The sequence below is a fragment of the Ictalurus punctatus genome, chromosome 25 (genome assembly GCF_001660625.3).
Source record: "Ictalurus punctatus breed USDA103 chromosome 25, Coco_2.0, whole genome shotgun sequence".
Classification (NCBI taxonomy): Eukaryota; Metazoa; Chordata; class Actinopteri; order Siluriformes; family Ictaluridae; genus Ictalurus; species Ictalurus punctatus.
The window spans coordinates 13,353,962-13,369,565 of record NC_030440.2 but is presented as its reverse complement, the minus strand read 5'-3'; the positions used below and the strand labels follow the sequence as shown (position 1 = coordinate 13,369,565).

The following is a 15,604-nucleotide window of genomic DNA, read 5'->3' as shown; positions in this document are numbered from 1 at the left end:
TTTATTGTATCATGTTGCTGCCACATACAGTGCCCTCCACTAATATTGGCACCCTTGGTAAATATGAGCAAAGAAGGCTGTAAAAAATTGTCTTTATTGTTTAACCTCCACTAATATTGGCATCATGGACCCTATCATGGACATCTTGGATGACTGCCAGTTTATACTTTTCTTTCACAACATCAAAATAGCACAACACTTCTATGAATTTTATGTATGTGAAGGTAATATGATATATGAAGGTAATATGATATATGAGTATATGAACATAAATTGGGGTGATTGTGCGCAGTGATGGCATCATTAAGAGAACAAATAATGATGCCACTGTGACCGTTCACTTGTCTCTCAGGGTGGTGGAAAATGAACTGGAACTATAGCCATGGGTTCTATTGTGTTTTTCTGAGGTTTTGTTAATGAATTGTGGAGAAACAACCTTAGTTGTTAATGTTCCAGCTATGTTTGGTGGTTACAAACTACATGTAATCTGGATTATATAATATCATTACAAATGTCAAGTACTTGTAATCAGAGAAGGACACACTGAAAAGTATTTAATCAGATTAGTTACTTATAGATTATATTTTTGACGTGAGTGTATCCTATTTTTTTATATGTAATTTATCAAGTGCAGCATAAACTGCTCAGAAAATGAAATTACTCTGTATTCTCTGTTACTATATCTCAATCCTATTTCTGAGTCTCTGTGATTTTAACTAGGTCAGCATTCATCTTTCTTTGCAGTAGCTCATGGTGTCCAATCTTATTTGCAAAGGACCGGTGTGGGCGCAGGTTTTCAATCTAACCAAGAAAGAGCCACACCTGATTCCACCTGTTTAATCAGTTGTTCTTGTGTTTAAATGGACTATCAGGCGTGGCTCCTGCATGGTTCAAATGAAAATCTGCACGCACACTTGTTTTTTGTGTGGATAAGATTGGACAACCCTGCAGTAGATCTACCTCTCCCAGCTAACTCTTAAACGCTACAAGGTGATGTGCTTGTTAGGTAAAAGTAGGGCTGTAGTCAAGAACACCATTGTCAAGTCCAAGACAAGTCAAAAACCAGGACTAGCTGAGATCGAGTCAAACGAGGGTCTTAAGGGGGTCAAAGCCAAGTCAAGATCGAATCGAAATGAAAGCAAGATCAGTGTTAAGATCAAGACTGAAAACTTTAGCCAAGCCGTTAGTTCAAAGAATTGGCTTCATTCACGCATTGAGCCAATGGTTAAACTATGTTGTGGAAAAGAAGGAATTACTTCTTGCCAAACTCTGTGAATGAGAAAAGAAAAGACAACATGAGCATTATTTTTTATAAACTCTGGGTCAAGTCCAAGATTATACTTAGCGAAACCAATGCCCAAGACTGAAACAAGTCCAAATACAAATGCCAATAAGTCCAAGATATGTTCAGGTCAATACAGAAACCTTAACTTGAGTCTTGAGAAATTTACAATGTTGCCTCACATTTAAATAATTAATACAATCAATTAAACAAACAATATTAAGAACAAGATACAAAAGCCATGTTTTTCATTTTTCCAATGAAAAACTGTCACCCATTTTTCAGAAGTGACATCAAATTGATCCACACTAGACGTGAATGAGTAGTTGAATATGTGCATGGCACCTTGAAATAAAAAGGTGTCTCATCACAAATTGTATTCCCCCTTTGTGCTCCAGACTCTGGATCCAAAACAAGTGGTTAATGAAGATGCAAGGAACTTATAAGGATTGACAAAAAATGAAATTTAAACGTCATCTTGACATACTGCTTGACATTTCAAAATGACTTGGATGACTGAAAACCTTAATTGACGTTCAGTTGTTTCTTTTTTTTTTTTTAAACCATATTAATGTGTCAATCCTCCGTCAATAACAGAAAACAAAAAACACCAAAAGTTCAAAAAATGAGCAATGGATTTGCTGTGTTAATCTCAGTTTTGGCTGTAAAGGTGAAGGGCAGAAACATTACAGTCACCGTTCCTCAGCACAATACCATCCTGTGGCTTTTTTCCATCTTATCAGTGACACACAGGCCACCATTGTGGCCAGGCTCAGACCTCCGGGGCTCAGAGGACAAGCGGGGAAACCCATGAATCTTTATCTGTCCATGCTGTTACTGCTCATGACCCCTTCATAGTGACTGATGGAGAGGAGGGGACAAGGACAAGGGAGTGTGGGGGATGGAGCTTTGGGTTTAGGAGATAAGAGTTCGGCCGCCCCCTCGCTTAAACATCCCGAGCCGCCATCACTTTTAGTGGACACTAACTGCCTCATTAGTCAAGTCATTAGTGACAGCAAACACCGATCTCCTGACAGGAGAACAGTGGAGCAGCTAATTAAAGGGCTAGCACCCGTGCGAAAGCTGCCAACCTCGAGCAGCTGCATGCCCACTAAGCCTGCCAATGCCACAAGAGTTAACGTGAACACACACATACACACACACACACACTCATAGAGACACACACATTCAAGCTGACCCCTGGTTGCCAGGTAGTTATCTGCTTTTGGGGAAATGATAACGGCTCTAAAATGCACCCTTTGTTTGGCTGAATGTTATGTGCAAACATGAAGCATTTATATGACTCTCGGCTAAAAAATTTCCCTAGATTGGAATCTTTCAATAAATAGACAATAAACAGAATACATTGTCACTGCTGTGCAATATGAACAGTCAAAGCAATGAAAAAAAATTAATCACAGGCTTTGAGCATACAATCACGGGCTTTGAAGTACAAATACAACTCAATCTCGGGGCATGACAGAGGCACTAATTGCATCGGTGAAAAAGCCATGTTGAGATGAGTATTAGCGTATAAGCCTCTAAGCTCATATTTCAGGCAATCAATGTGTGTCCCAAATCCCTGGAGTCACTTCCACTAATTATAATCACCCCAAAGATGACATGCTATGCTGTTGTCTCTCCTCTCTCAAAACAAAAACCTTGCTGTTAGTCTTTCTGATGAAAATAATGAACACTCTTGAGGGCTTTATCATTATTTGTTGCTTTTGATTGAAGTGAGACGTCAGCTTAAAGTGACAGTTCAGACCCAAAAAAAAAAAAAAGAAAGAAAGATAAAAAGCTTGATTTAAATTTATCACATGTTTGGTGTCTGGAGCTATGAGGTTAGTGCTGATAACAAGTAAAGGTTTATCAACATGCAACACAGACTTTCCTCAAAGCCCTTATTTTGAGCTGTTCAGTATCTCAAGCAGGCATTTTGAAGTATCTGACAATGTTGTCTATTAAAAAAGAAAAAAAACGTAAAAGTACACAACAGAGTTTAAATCAGTTAAAAGTAGCAAATACATACTGTATTTATAACATATCTAATAACCTGGAGTTCCAGTTTAGTATTATAGCTTATAGTATAGTATTGCTGTGTCTTTCAAGACAAACATGGATTAGAATTAGGTGCTTTGCATGATGTTAAACTGACAGCTATAAACCTCCCTTAATATTGTGTTGATCCAGTGGCTTCATCAAACATGCTTTGTCTGATTCATTATGTATAATCCTTACCAGAATGCGAGAGCTTCCAGAAAGGCCAAGCCAGTGTCCGAAGCTCCTACCACCACAATCTTGGCATTGATGTTAACTTTGGGCTCCATCGTGAGCTTCCGGTTAATGTGATTCAGTGCGTAGGGGACCTGGGGAAGACAGACAGGAGTAAGAAACAGCGTGTGACAGCTCTATTAAGGCACATATGCATAACAAGGCCAGCTAAATTGCCGCAACGGACCATCTTTCACTTAACCAACAAATTCCAGCTAACAAAAATTACTGCATCCTTAAAAGCTATACTGATTACCTGCACACATTTTGTGAGTCTCCCAGTCCCTAATGATTATAGTCTAATGGAATGGACCAGTCCATACCGTGCTTTTCACAAAGCACTTACACACCAAAAAAAGTAAGAAGCTGTCAAATGTAATATATTGAAATTCCCTAATGTTTCAAAGGTCCACTCTGTAATACAAATGGAGCAAAAATTGTTGAGCTGTACTGATGTAGACTACTCAGGCTTTCTGCTTTTCTTGTTACATACTGTAGTGCAATGATTTCTAAAGATTTAACATGTAGAATATGCCAGTGGCATTTGAATCCATTCAAACCATCAAACCCTCCCAATCATTTCCATCCCTAATCTCCAGCTCTAATTGGTCCTTATGCAAGGATAATTTGATGGATTGCTCCTGTAGTACACCTTGTCTGATTGAGCATGGGCGCAGAAAAAAGAGAGAAAAGTACTAAAAGAGATGACGCAATTTATCATCACAACATAAGGCAATGTAACTGATTGCACACTCGTCAGTATTGACCCTCTTATTCCTGCGCAAAATCCTGTAATCAATGGCTGAGTTTTGAGGGCTTTTCGAAGGCCTAATTGAAGTGACTTGTGGAGCCTGAAATCCTGGACGAGAATTGGGGAAAAAAAACACAAGGTTAGTTTCGCTCCAAAATCAACTTCCTGATCATCTGCAAGGAAACACTGCAAACACGTTTGTCTATGTTAAATACAGTATTTCAATATTTTCTCCTACAAAAGTTTCACCTTTGATATTTTTCTATCGGTTTTATTTATTGAGGAAAATGTCATTATATTTAGTCATATACACCAATCAGCCATAACATTAAAACCACGGACAGGTGACGTGAATAACATTGATTATCTCATTACAATGGCATCTGTCGAGGAGTGGGATACGTTAGGCAGCAAGTAAACAGTCAGTTCTTGAAGTTGATGTGTTGGAAGCAGGAAAAATGGGCAAGCGTAAGGATCTGAGCGACTTTAACAAGGGCCAAATAGTGATGGTTAGACGACTGGGTCAGAGCATCTCCAAAACACCAAGCCTTCTGGGGTGTTCCCAGTACGCAGTGGTTAGTACCTACCAAAAGTGGTCCATCTAGTCCATCTAGTTTGATCCCACAGAAGAGCTATCATAGCACAAATTGTTGAAAAAGTTAATGCTGGTTATGATAGAAAGTGTCAGAACACACATTGCATCGCAGCTTGTTGAGTATGGTGCTGCGCAGCAGTCCGTGGAGGCCCCCCCTCACAATTTACAGGATTTAAAGGATCTGCTGCTAAAGTCTTGGTGCTGCAATATTAGGCAGGTGGTTTTAATGTCATGGCTGATCGGTGTACCTTCAGTGGAGGGGTGTTATTAGTTAGGTTTAGGCTCTCTTAGGCTAATCTTTTAGGCTAATGGCTGCTAATAAAAATACATTAATTATGAAAACACATTGGTGAACCTATCGTTCATGTCACAGCTAGAACTATTGTCTGAGCCGTGCGGTTACACAGACATAATGCACACCAATCAGATTTGAGAATTTAACCGGACTGTAATAATAAACTGATTCAGAAAATGTGTTGCTATTTATCAAAGAAAAATGTATAATCATTAATATGGTGAAGTTTTCTGTTAGGAGACGTTAATTTAACATTTATGGAAGGAGTCTCCAGTGTCAGTGCTTTTATATGATTGGTAAGTTTTCCATCACAGAAGAGTCTTCAGGAAAGATAACTTTGTGCTTTCCAGTTTCTCAGTTACATGACAAGCTACATTTTTTTTTTTTTTTTTTTTTTTTTGCCTTTTAACTTGAAGAGAGAGGGGAAAAAACATTTTGGTGAAGGAACAACTATTTATAGCTGCTATATCATAAGTGATAACTTATCTCACAGAATTTCCATAAGATTAAACATAACTATAAATGATTAAAAAAATGTGAAGTGCTGTTCTTTAATAAATGAGAAATTGTAATCGATGGAGAATCACTGCGGTGTAAGAGGGATGTGCACTAAGCACTAGGGACATGCAGTCATATAAAAATAATCCACTTCGGGGTGGTAATAGCCTTAATAATAATAGCCTTTCCTTACTCTTTCTAAATGTCCCTGTATATCTACAATTGGATTATCTACTGCATGGATTTATAAAGATTTACATTTAAAATCCCTTAAAGGTCATTCATCCTGACTTAACCTGAATGACATCGAACTGTACTTGTTCTGCAGGTAAAGAGAAAAGCAGGTGCAGCAGTCTGCCCTTCGTCCCTTCATGGACATGCAGAAGCAGCGTGGGGCATAATGGCAAACCGTAACCCGATCTGCTGTTGACAAAGAAAGTGAACAGGTGTTTTAAACCTGATTAATCCGTGTGCATGCGGGACGCAGGGCTTTACTGAACGCTAAGCCAGCAGGCATGCTCTTATCTCGGCCGCTGCCTGGACACCACGGTTGCTGCGCTACCAAATGGAGCTTTCTAATGGAGATAGAGTGTGGAAGAGCAGCAGCAGCTTGTTTGGAGCTGCTAATGCACCATGTCATTGCACATACACACAAACACACACACACACACACACACACACACACATACACATACATGCAGGTATATCACACCTGGTCATAACCTGCCTCCGAGATCTTATATAACTGTACTTTGGAATTTGTGCTCATGTTGGAAAAACTGTCAATACTCTCTACACAATTATTTTTAATACACAAGTGCATTTGTTTAGCTTGCTTCTGTATTTACAGTGGACCTGTGATGCTCATGTTGCGAACAAGTAAGGAAAGCTTATAGCCTCCAGTTTAGAATTGTGCAGAGTGCATTCCTAAATCACACTCTTGGAACAACGGGATCTTTTGAGAAAATAACAGAATAAGTCTATATTAAATCTGATCAGAACATTCTCACTGACGTACAAATCTGCTTTCAAACCTTGGGCTTGAGACTGATGACAGAAGGGTAATACCAAACGATATGCTCAACTAAAGGCTATCACCTTTCTTTTCTTGTTAGCTATGTTAGCCTTGTAACTCCTATGCAAAATTAAATATGCCAAACATGTCCTGACTGATGGATTTGGGGTAAAAAGTAAATGAAATTAAACGAATTTCTTTCTTTTTCTTTTTTTTTTTTGCTAAATGTTTCCATTAAGCAAACTGCAGTGTGAAAGTGAAATTCAAATCAAATCTGACTTTAAAATCATAACATGCTAGCGTTTGTCATACATTTGTGCTAGTTTTAAATGAATTTCAACATATTTTTATCATTAAAAAATGAATAAAGGTAGCTGTAAGGTATTATATATAAGCAAGGTTGTCGTTTGCATATCTAAACATATTTTCATATTTAGATAAATACCTACTTACCTCAATAATAAAATAAAGTATTGTATACGATGAACTGCTGCTTTAAGTGAAATTTGAATTTGGCTTTAGCGAGATAGTAGCCATGTGTGTGTGTGTGTGTGTGTGTGTGTGTGTGTGTGTGTGTGTGTGTGTATTTATATATATATATATATATATATATATATATATATATATATATATATATATATATATATATATACATATATATATATATATATACAGTATATACACACATGGCTAGCTGCTGTTGGGTCAGGCAGGTAAACATACGCAGGTGGAGCAGCTGATGTAGCATGGATAAGAACGCTGTTTTACCTGTTAAACACCAGCAGTAAACATTTTCCACTTCCATCTGTCACTGAGGCCATCTGCTCCATTAACTTGCACCACTAAATAACCCCTGGCAAAACGGCTTTCCGAATACGGTTATAAGCAGGCATGAAACAGTATGAAAAATTCATAGCATAATAACTGTACAACACCATGTGACACTTTTTGGTATGTTGGGACTGAATGATAATAGCTAATGAAAATCATAATTATAATGATCATAATACACAATTCTTGAATTTTGTGAAATCTGCCATTTTTCTTGCACTTTAACATTTTATCACTCTAAATCGACAAAACGAACAGGTATTATGTAAGTACATTATAAGTACACATACACCTATATTCCTAACTATATATAAATATGTAAGCCACCAATCATAGGCCTCATAGTGTATCATAAGTGTACCCCCACCATAGTGTACTTCCCCAAATGTTTATTAGCTTTGCCTCTGTGCTTAATACTGTGCAACATATTGGCATGGGTCCTTGATTTGACTGATACTACTGATTTGACTGATTTTATATCAAAGTTATGTAATATACAGTATGTTAAAATGTATTATTATTGCAGTTACTACTTATTGTAGTTAAAAACATTATTTACTGCTCACTTAAAGGAATGAAATGCTTTTTTTTTCCAAAAGAGGAAATATAAATAATGTCAACTTACATCTAAATGCAAATGGTCTTAATATGATACAAAAGAATTACACGCTTCATTTTCATAGTGTATCTGATTTGAGTTTTGTGTGTGTAAACCTCAGGAATAATAAAACGCTCCAAAATGCTTCTTCAATAAAGAAATGTGCCTAATATCTGAATAGTTTTTTGGTAAAAATAAATCTGTGTTATGAATATATGGGAGAGCTCATGGTTTAGAGGTTCCATGTGTGAAATCTCAGCATGTTTGGGAAGCAGAGAATAGAAAGTGGTCAGTGTGTGCTGTGACTGGTCAGACAGTTAAAGCAGTGATTGGTTAAAAAGGGTTGATTAATTGTCTGTAACAGCAGCTCTGACAATAGTGCCAGCTGTGACACAAACCATACAGTAGGTTTATATTAATGCACTCATTATCATTTCTTTGGGGCAGTAACCGTAACTCCACACCACACCATCGTTGGTTATATTTGAATGGAAAAAAAAAACAAAAAAAACACCCCATGTAATTTATTCCTTACATACCAGACAATACCCAATTCACTTTGCAGTCAATTGTACTTAATTAGTTCTGGGAAAGTGTTGGTTAAAATAGGATCAAAATATGTTTCATTGTGCAGCACTACAGAACATCACGGTATCTACTTACAAATTAAACAATAAATGGAGGGTGAGATTGAAATGGCAACAGAGTGAGATTTGAATTATTCAGTTTGGGAAACTGTTTATTAAAACTGTGTAGCCTTCAGTAGAAATACACAGACTCATTTTTATTTGTTTGTTTGTTTGTTTGACATCATCATCATCATATATTGTCTAACCAAAGACCAAATTTTGCAAGAGAATTAAAGCAGAAATTGACCAAACTCTGATTGCTCAACAGCGCCCTCTGCTGGCTTGGGAAAGCTGCAGTTTCTTGTTTGAAAGTTTTCGGTGCCTCCTCCCCCCTTTGTAGAAGTTCACACTTATGTATCAGAGACATTGTCTCTGTTTTCACTTATAATGATTAAAGGAGAGGTTTTAAGGAAACTATGTGGTTATAAATCAATATGAGAAAGCATAAGGCTATAGTAATATAGTAATAATGTTGTAGACTAAAATGTTTGTTTACACTAATTCCAGCAAGAATCACCTTTACTACAGTTAGAGATAGAACATGAATATGCCTCCTTATAACATTTTTACATTTGCAGCAGATTAGGTAAACTTAATGGATTTAAATGGAACTTTTCCCCCCTGATCCAAACAATACAGCATACCACATGAATGCATTTTAATTTAGGGGAAATTTAATTAAATTGACAGAACGAAAATTTCCTAATTTTTCAAGTATATGACCCACAGAGTCAGAAATCTTTGTCAGCGGCTACAGCTAGCAGTCTGTTTGGGTAGCTCTCTAAAAGGTTGGCTCTGGGATTTGGAGATCTTCCTCCACTCCTATTTGTAGAACTGTTCAAACTGGTAGAGGTTAGCTGTTTTTTGCTGATAGACAGCGACCTTCAGCGACCTTCAAGTCATTCCATATATTTTCAATTGGATTTGGCACACTCCTAGCAAGCCATAGTTTATAGTAATTCTACCCACATGCTTGGACTCATTGTCCTGTTCTAACCCATTTTCAGATGGTTTGCAGATTTCATCAGGTTCTTCCCAGGAATCCCCCATGTACGACTTCATTTGATCTATTATTTCACTTTTCTCTTATTGGATTATATTAAGCTTGTTTGCCCCTCGTTCCTATTTCAGTCCATACAGGATTTCGAAGGGTTTTTTTTCATTGTTGTGGCCAAAAATGCTCGACTTTGCTGTGGCATTTTTCAAAATTTGCGATGCAATTTGCGTGGGTTTTTTTAGTTTGTTGTGCTTTTTTTGTGGGGAAAACTACTTGAACTGACGAAATTGCAATTGCAAAAAATTGTTTTCCACGGTTCTTCACAGTGATGTTTATTAGTAAATTACACCTTTTAGCTGTACTCACGTTCGACACATGTGAATTGACGTGGGCTTTGCCTGAGCGCGCATTGTAATGACATCACATGGCGCCTTGTGATGATGTCACATTATGGATCTTGGAACAAATCTGCAGATAATTCTGAAAAATTGCAAGCTCCTACAAATATTGTGGAGTTTAATTTATTTTGCATTCATTTCTGCGATTGCAAAATCACAGAATACTGGAATATTTAGCCATAACATGATTTCTGTATTAGTATGTTATGATAAAACAGGAATGAGGAATGGCACTTCTTTTATGCACATTGTTTTTTAAAACTGTAAGTAGACTCTAAACTAAGTGCACACTGCGCTTCATTACTGATCTTCAGCCAAACTGATCTTGAGTTGTACTGCCCTTCATAACTTCCCTTCTGCTCTTCCTCCATATTGGTCTTCATTTGTACTGATCTTTGTTTGTTTCTCCCTTTGGACTACTCTTCATTCATAATTTGTTCAGTTTTGCTCTATCTATCTATCTATCTATCTATCTATCTATCTAGTACTGATGTGACATAACTTCCCTCAGGGACCACTTAAATACTCCATCCATCCGTCCATCCATCCATCAGAATTTGAGAAACTAACTCTGAGTAGCTTGTGAAAAGCTCAGACCTGTGTGTACACTATTCCTCTCTGAGGGCTATCTTTTGGCTGTGCTGTAGCTGTATCTGACCTGCTCTGTGGTGATGAAAGTGGAAGGTGCATTGATGCCCAAATCCTCCAGTGGGTAGATGATCTGGTGTCGTGGGCGCACTGGTACCATACAGCTCAGCACTGCTGTCAGGGAGTGGGCAGTGACTCTCTGGAAAAACCAAAAAGCACCCAGCTGTCATTGAAACAGCAGCTTAGGTATAGTGAAATAATGATGGCAGAAAATTTCACAAAAGTGTCTTGAAGGAAGGCGATGTGAAAGGATTCATGCCCTGTTGAATATTGTATTACCAGGAGCTTGCATGCTCTTTTCACCTCCTCCATTTCTCCTGGGTTAGTTTACTATAATTCTATTTACACCTCATCAGCCCTCAATCTGGCTTGTGTGTGTCTGGAGTAATTAAGAGAAAACATTGAGAGTGAAGCTCTCTAGAACTCAACATGGCATTAGAGGAGAGCAAAGCCATCAACACTTGATTTCTGACCGTTGAGAAAGTAAGTGAAAAAAGAGAGAGAAAAAAAAAAAGAGAGACAGAGAGATCGAGAGCGACAGATGCTTAAGGAAAACAGCACTGCACCAACCTTGTCACTGTGGTAAGATGGGTAGACGCGATAGTACAGGCATGATTTGTGAGCAAGGCGCAGCGCCTCCTTGAGGAAGTGCTTGGCATAATGCTGGAAGATGGGGTTCAGGGCAAACTGGCACAGTCGGCCATGTTCTTCACGCTGGTGATGACTGAAGTACACAAAGTTCTCAATGTCGTAGTTGGCTCGGATGTACTCGATGTCCTGAGGGAGAGGATGATACTTTGACCAAACTAAAAAATGCTGTTGTAAGTTTGCCTACAAGTTTTTTTTGGTGTTGGGGAGATTGATTATAACCAATTATAATGTAACAAATTATATCCCTATTTTCTACCCAATCTGGTCACCTGCCAGTTCCCACCCACCAGCCAGCTTTCCCCTCCCCATCATATGACAGCAACAGACTGGGGAGGGTGAAGGCTAACACGTGCTTCCTCTAAGACATGTGAAGCTAGTCAACTGTTGCACCACATCATAGAGAAAAGCACTCTTCCACATGCACGAGCTCACGGTTGTCCACGATTGGTTAGTGTCCCTGTGATTGACAGTGGGTGAGAGAGAGTTTATGCCATCCCTCAAACGCAAAGAACATGGACAATTTTGTTCCCATTTCATGTATGGCTGTGGCAGCAGCGGGATTTATGATCTCCCGAACACTTTTTTGTTGTGCTACGTTGGAGCTTAAAGCACATCTTTTTTTGTTTTAATGCTAAAGTATGAAGCTGCAGGTTTTCCCCCATTTATTTGCAGATAAGTTAAGTCTCTAAGACATGGGAGAGACATGGGTGCCATCACAGACTTTTAAGGGTTAAATCCATCAACAAAACTAATTTCTGATTTCTGAGAGGTGTAATATTGCACCATATAATATCCTACATAATATAATCAGTAACATTAAATTATATAATCCCTATAATTGGTCAGTATTACAAACTGCCTATGAATTAGATATAATTACCTGCTCATTTTTAATGACCAACACACCGATTATCTGGTCTTCAACCTGTGCTACAAATGCCTGAACATCCTGTCGATGAAAAAATAAAAGCTTTCATGAATACTGTGTTGCGTTGTACAGTATATCTAATTTTTTTATCATGTGTGCACATGTGAGTCAAGACTAACTGGGTCTTGGTGGAGGAATAGATCCAGATCCTCCATCAGGTCTTCATGCTGAGGAACCAGTTCCTGAATTGCGGATTTATCTTCAGAAACCACAGCACGCACCTCTATCGTCCTATCAAAACCACAATATATATTTTTTTAAAAAACAACACAATTTTAACTAGTGTACATTTCCATTTCATTACGGTTGTGTTTGGGTCCTTTAAATCTAGAGCTCAATTTTATCGGTTTTGCCAATTAATTGGCGTCGATAACCAATTGCTGGAACTATCACTTATTGGCAAAAATCCACACTAATAGTTTTTCCTGGTTGCGTCCGTTGCGAGAGCAGTTGAGAAGGGTCCGCTGTCATTCTACAGAACGAGAGCGGTCTCTAGAGGCGAAATAAAAACTATCACTGACAAATTTTGTTGTATTATTTGAAGTGTTTTTTGATTCATTATGGATGTCTCTATATTTATTTGTTATTTGGAGCGTTACTTTTTGGTTCAATTTAGATGTATCAATTTAGAGGTACTGCCCAACTTATTTATCGGTATCAGTAAAATCCACTATTGGTCGACCTCTATTTATAACTGTCATTAATGCAATACAAAATATCTGTGGAATGTACAGATAAAGAAACTGAACTGTGTTCTGCCTGACTTGTATGTAAGAGTGGGTAAATGTAAATTGTTTTTGTTGCAGAAGAGTCAGCACCGTTAGTGTGTACTGTGTGTTCTGCATTTATGTGTTGTCTGCATGTACAGTACATGTACATTAATGATGCACGATGGCTGATCTTTTGCCACATATTATACATGTACATACAGTAAATCATATGATAATAAAAATATACTATCCTTTATTTCTTCAAAGAATAATTGTAGATGTTTACTTGAGAAGGCCTGAGCGGTGAAAGATGTAAAGATCACGGTGTCTGCAGTCACGTGGCATGGCTCTGATGAAGGTCTGGAGCAGAGGGGAATCTGAATCCAGTGTATGCACCAATATAATGCAGAAATCTTGTTCCTGATTCCCCAGACCAAACAGAAACATCCCATAAAACAGCTATACCTACACTGCTGAGCCACATACATAATGTACCCAGTCTTTAAGACTCATGAAACATTTTACTTTACTGTGACTTAAGGACAATTAATCCACGTTTCTGTTTTTTAATATAAGCATTTATGCAATAGGAAGTAACAAATGCAACAGTTTGTATTGATTCTGTAAGTTCAGCTAGAGTGTGTTTCTTTGTGCAATTTGTAGGGTTCTTTACACCTATGACTGTATTTCAAGTACACCTCACCTTATCAATTACCGCTGATCAGTGAAGCGGGCTGAAAAATATCTCCCCAAATGGAGATCAAAACTAAGAGGCATTTCAATCTGTGTAATCACCTGACACAACTGCCACCGATAGGCTGCATGAATCTACAGTCTGGGCTAGAAAGAAATCAGCGCCAGTCTCACTTCTTTATACCATTCTGTGTACTTTTCTTACAAATATTAGTGGTGCTGTTGCATTTTCTTCTACAAAAATCCAAAAATATTCTTGGCTGATCGACTCTGTCTTTTACATTAAGTAGGAACGTGTTTTACTGCATGGAAGTGTGTACTCACCGGGAAAAGTTGAAAAACATAAGGCAAGCAATCAGCAGCCCTGTGAGGGAATGAATAATAAAAGCATGAGGGGGGAAAAGAGCAGAAAGTTGTATTGCACAGCGTCTCTTTGTTGAAAGCAGAGTGAAAATTTGCCATGTTGGACGCTAACTACAGCGTCTGTGGCCAGCCAATCTGTGCGCTCAACCCTTCTCCTCTCGCCTCGCTGTCACTTTAAGCATTCGGCTCATTAATTACATGCTCACTCTCAGCAGGGAGCAAGCGGACTCCATATTCTGCAACAGCTGGGGAGTAAAGCGGCAGAAAGCTGTACCCAGCATGAGCCAATGAGCAACCCCCCCCCCCCCCCCCATTTACACCATAACAGATCTTAAGCAAAAGCCACTGGAGCAAAGCCAAAGGGAGGAAAGTTTCCATCCATATACACTGCATCACCAGGGGAAATACTCACCACCCCTTATACTCTTTTCAGGTCACAGTGACCTACTTTATTTTATAGTAAGACTAAAATTATTTCTTTTTTCCTACATTAACTTTTATGTGCTTGACTTGCTTATTCTGTTGTGGATGTTCAGGTAATATTGACCCTCATGTTAATTAGATGGAATAAAGCTCTTAAAAAAGATTATTACTGCTAATAAAATAGGTTAAAAAAATGTATAGGGGTATAAAGTAAGAAATAAAACATAAGGTATATCTATGGGAAAATTATTAATGACAAAGTGGTGTAATGAGGCCCAACATGAAATGTGTTTCCATAACAGCACATCACAAAGTTTTTCATTACTCTTATACCACTGCAATTTGCCAATATATATATATATATATATATATATATATATATATATATATATATATATATATATATATATATATATATATATATATATATATGTATTTCTTATAGAAAAGAGCATAATATTTTTTTCTCCTTTTGTAGGTATGTTTGATGCTGTGGAACGTCCGTGGAATAAGTAAGGCCCTGTTATCTCTTATAACTGTGATAAGCAGTGTCTCTTACCCAAACCCCCCAAAATAAGAAGAAATAATAATAATAATAATAATAATAATAATAATAATAACAATAAAAACACAGCTTGTAATGTTATTGAGAGACCTAAACATAAAAAAGTCCTTTTTTTTTTTTATCATGATATTTTACAGTTTTACCTCTGACTGTTACAAAGCACTGACACTGGAGACTCCTTCCAAAAATGCTAAATAAACATGTCACAGAAAACTTCTCAAGAATCTTCAATTATTAAAAAAAAAAAAAAAAGTTATCAACAATTGCTTGTTTTTCTTTTCACTCCACTTAATATTAACCTTAGATTATGTGGACCATCTTCTATATACTGTACATCCCTGTGAATTGGCTGTTATTATAGAAACGGTAACATATTTGAACCAGCGCATTCCAGTCACAGCTGGGCCGATATAAAATAATGTTTCATTGCATTGTTAATGTTTCAGACATGTAAACACTG

At 37.6% G+C, this 15,604-nt stretch overlaps 1 protein-coding gene across 2 annotated transcripts in view; it reads right to left on the bottom strand.

Moving 5' to 3' along the window:
• cfap61 (cilia and flagella associated protein 61) overlaps positions 1–15,604 on the bottom strand; it is a 41,234-nt gene that overhangs the window by 15,864 nt on the left and 9,766 nt on the right. For both annotated transcript variants that reach the window (XM_017456773.3, XM_017456772.3), the window contains exons 10-16: positions 14,118–14,157; positions 13,387–13,520; positions 12,510–12,621; positions 12,343–12,411; positions 11,382–11,588; positions 10,822–10,950; positions 3,524–3,651 (exon numbers count right to left, since the gene is read on the bottom strand). In XM_017456773.3, the coding sequence (XP_017312262.1) occupies positions 3,524–3,651; positions 10,822–10,950; positions 11,382–11,588; positions 12,343–12,411; positions 12,510–12,621; positions 13,387–13,520; positions 14,118–14,157 (819 nt within the window). The remainder of the gene's footprint in view (positions 1–3,523; positions 3,652–10,821; positions 10,951–11,381; positions 11,589–12,342; positions 12,412–12,509; positions 12,622–13,386; positions 13,521–14,117; positions 14,158–15,604) is intronic.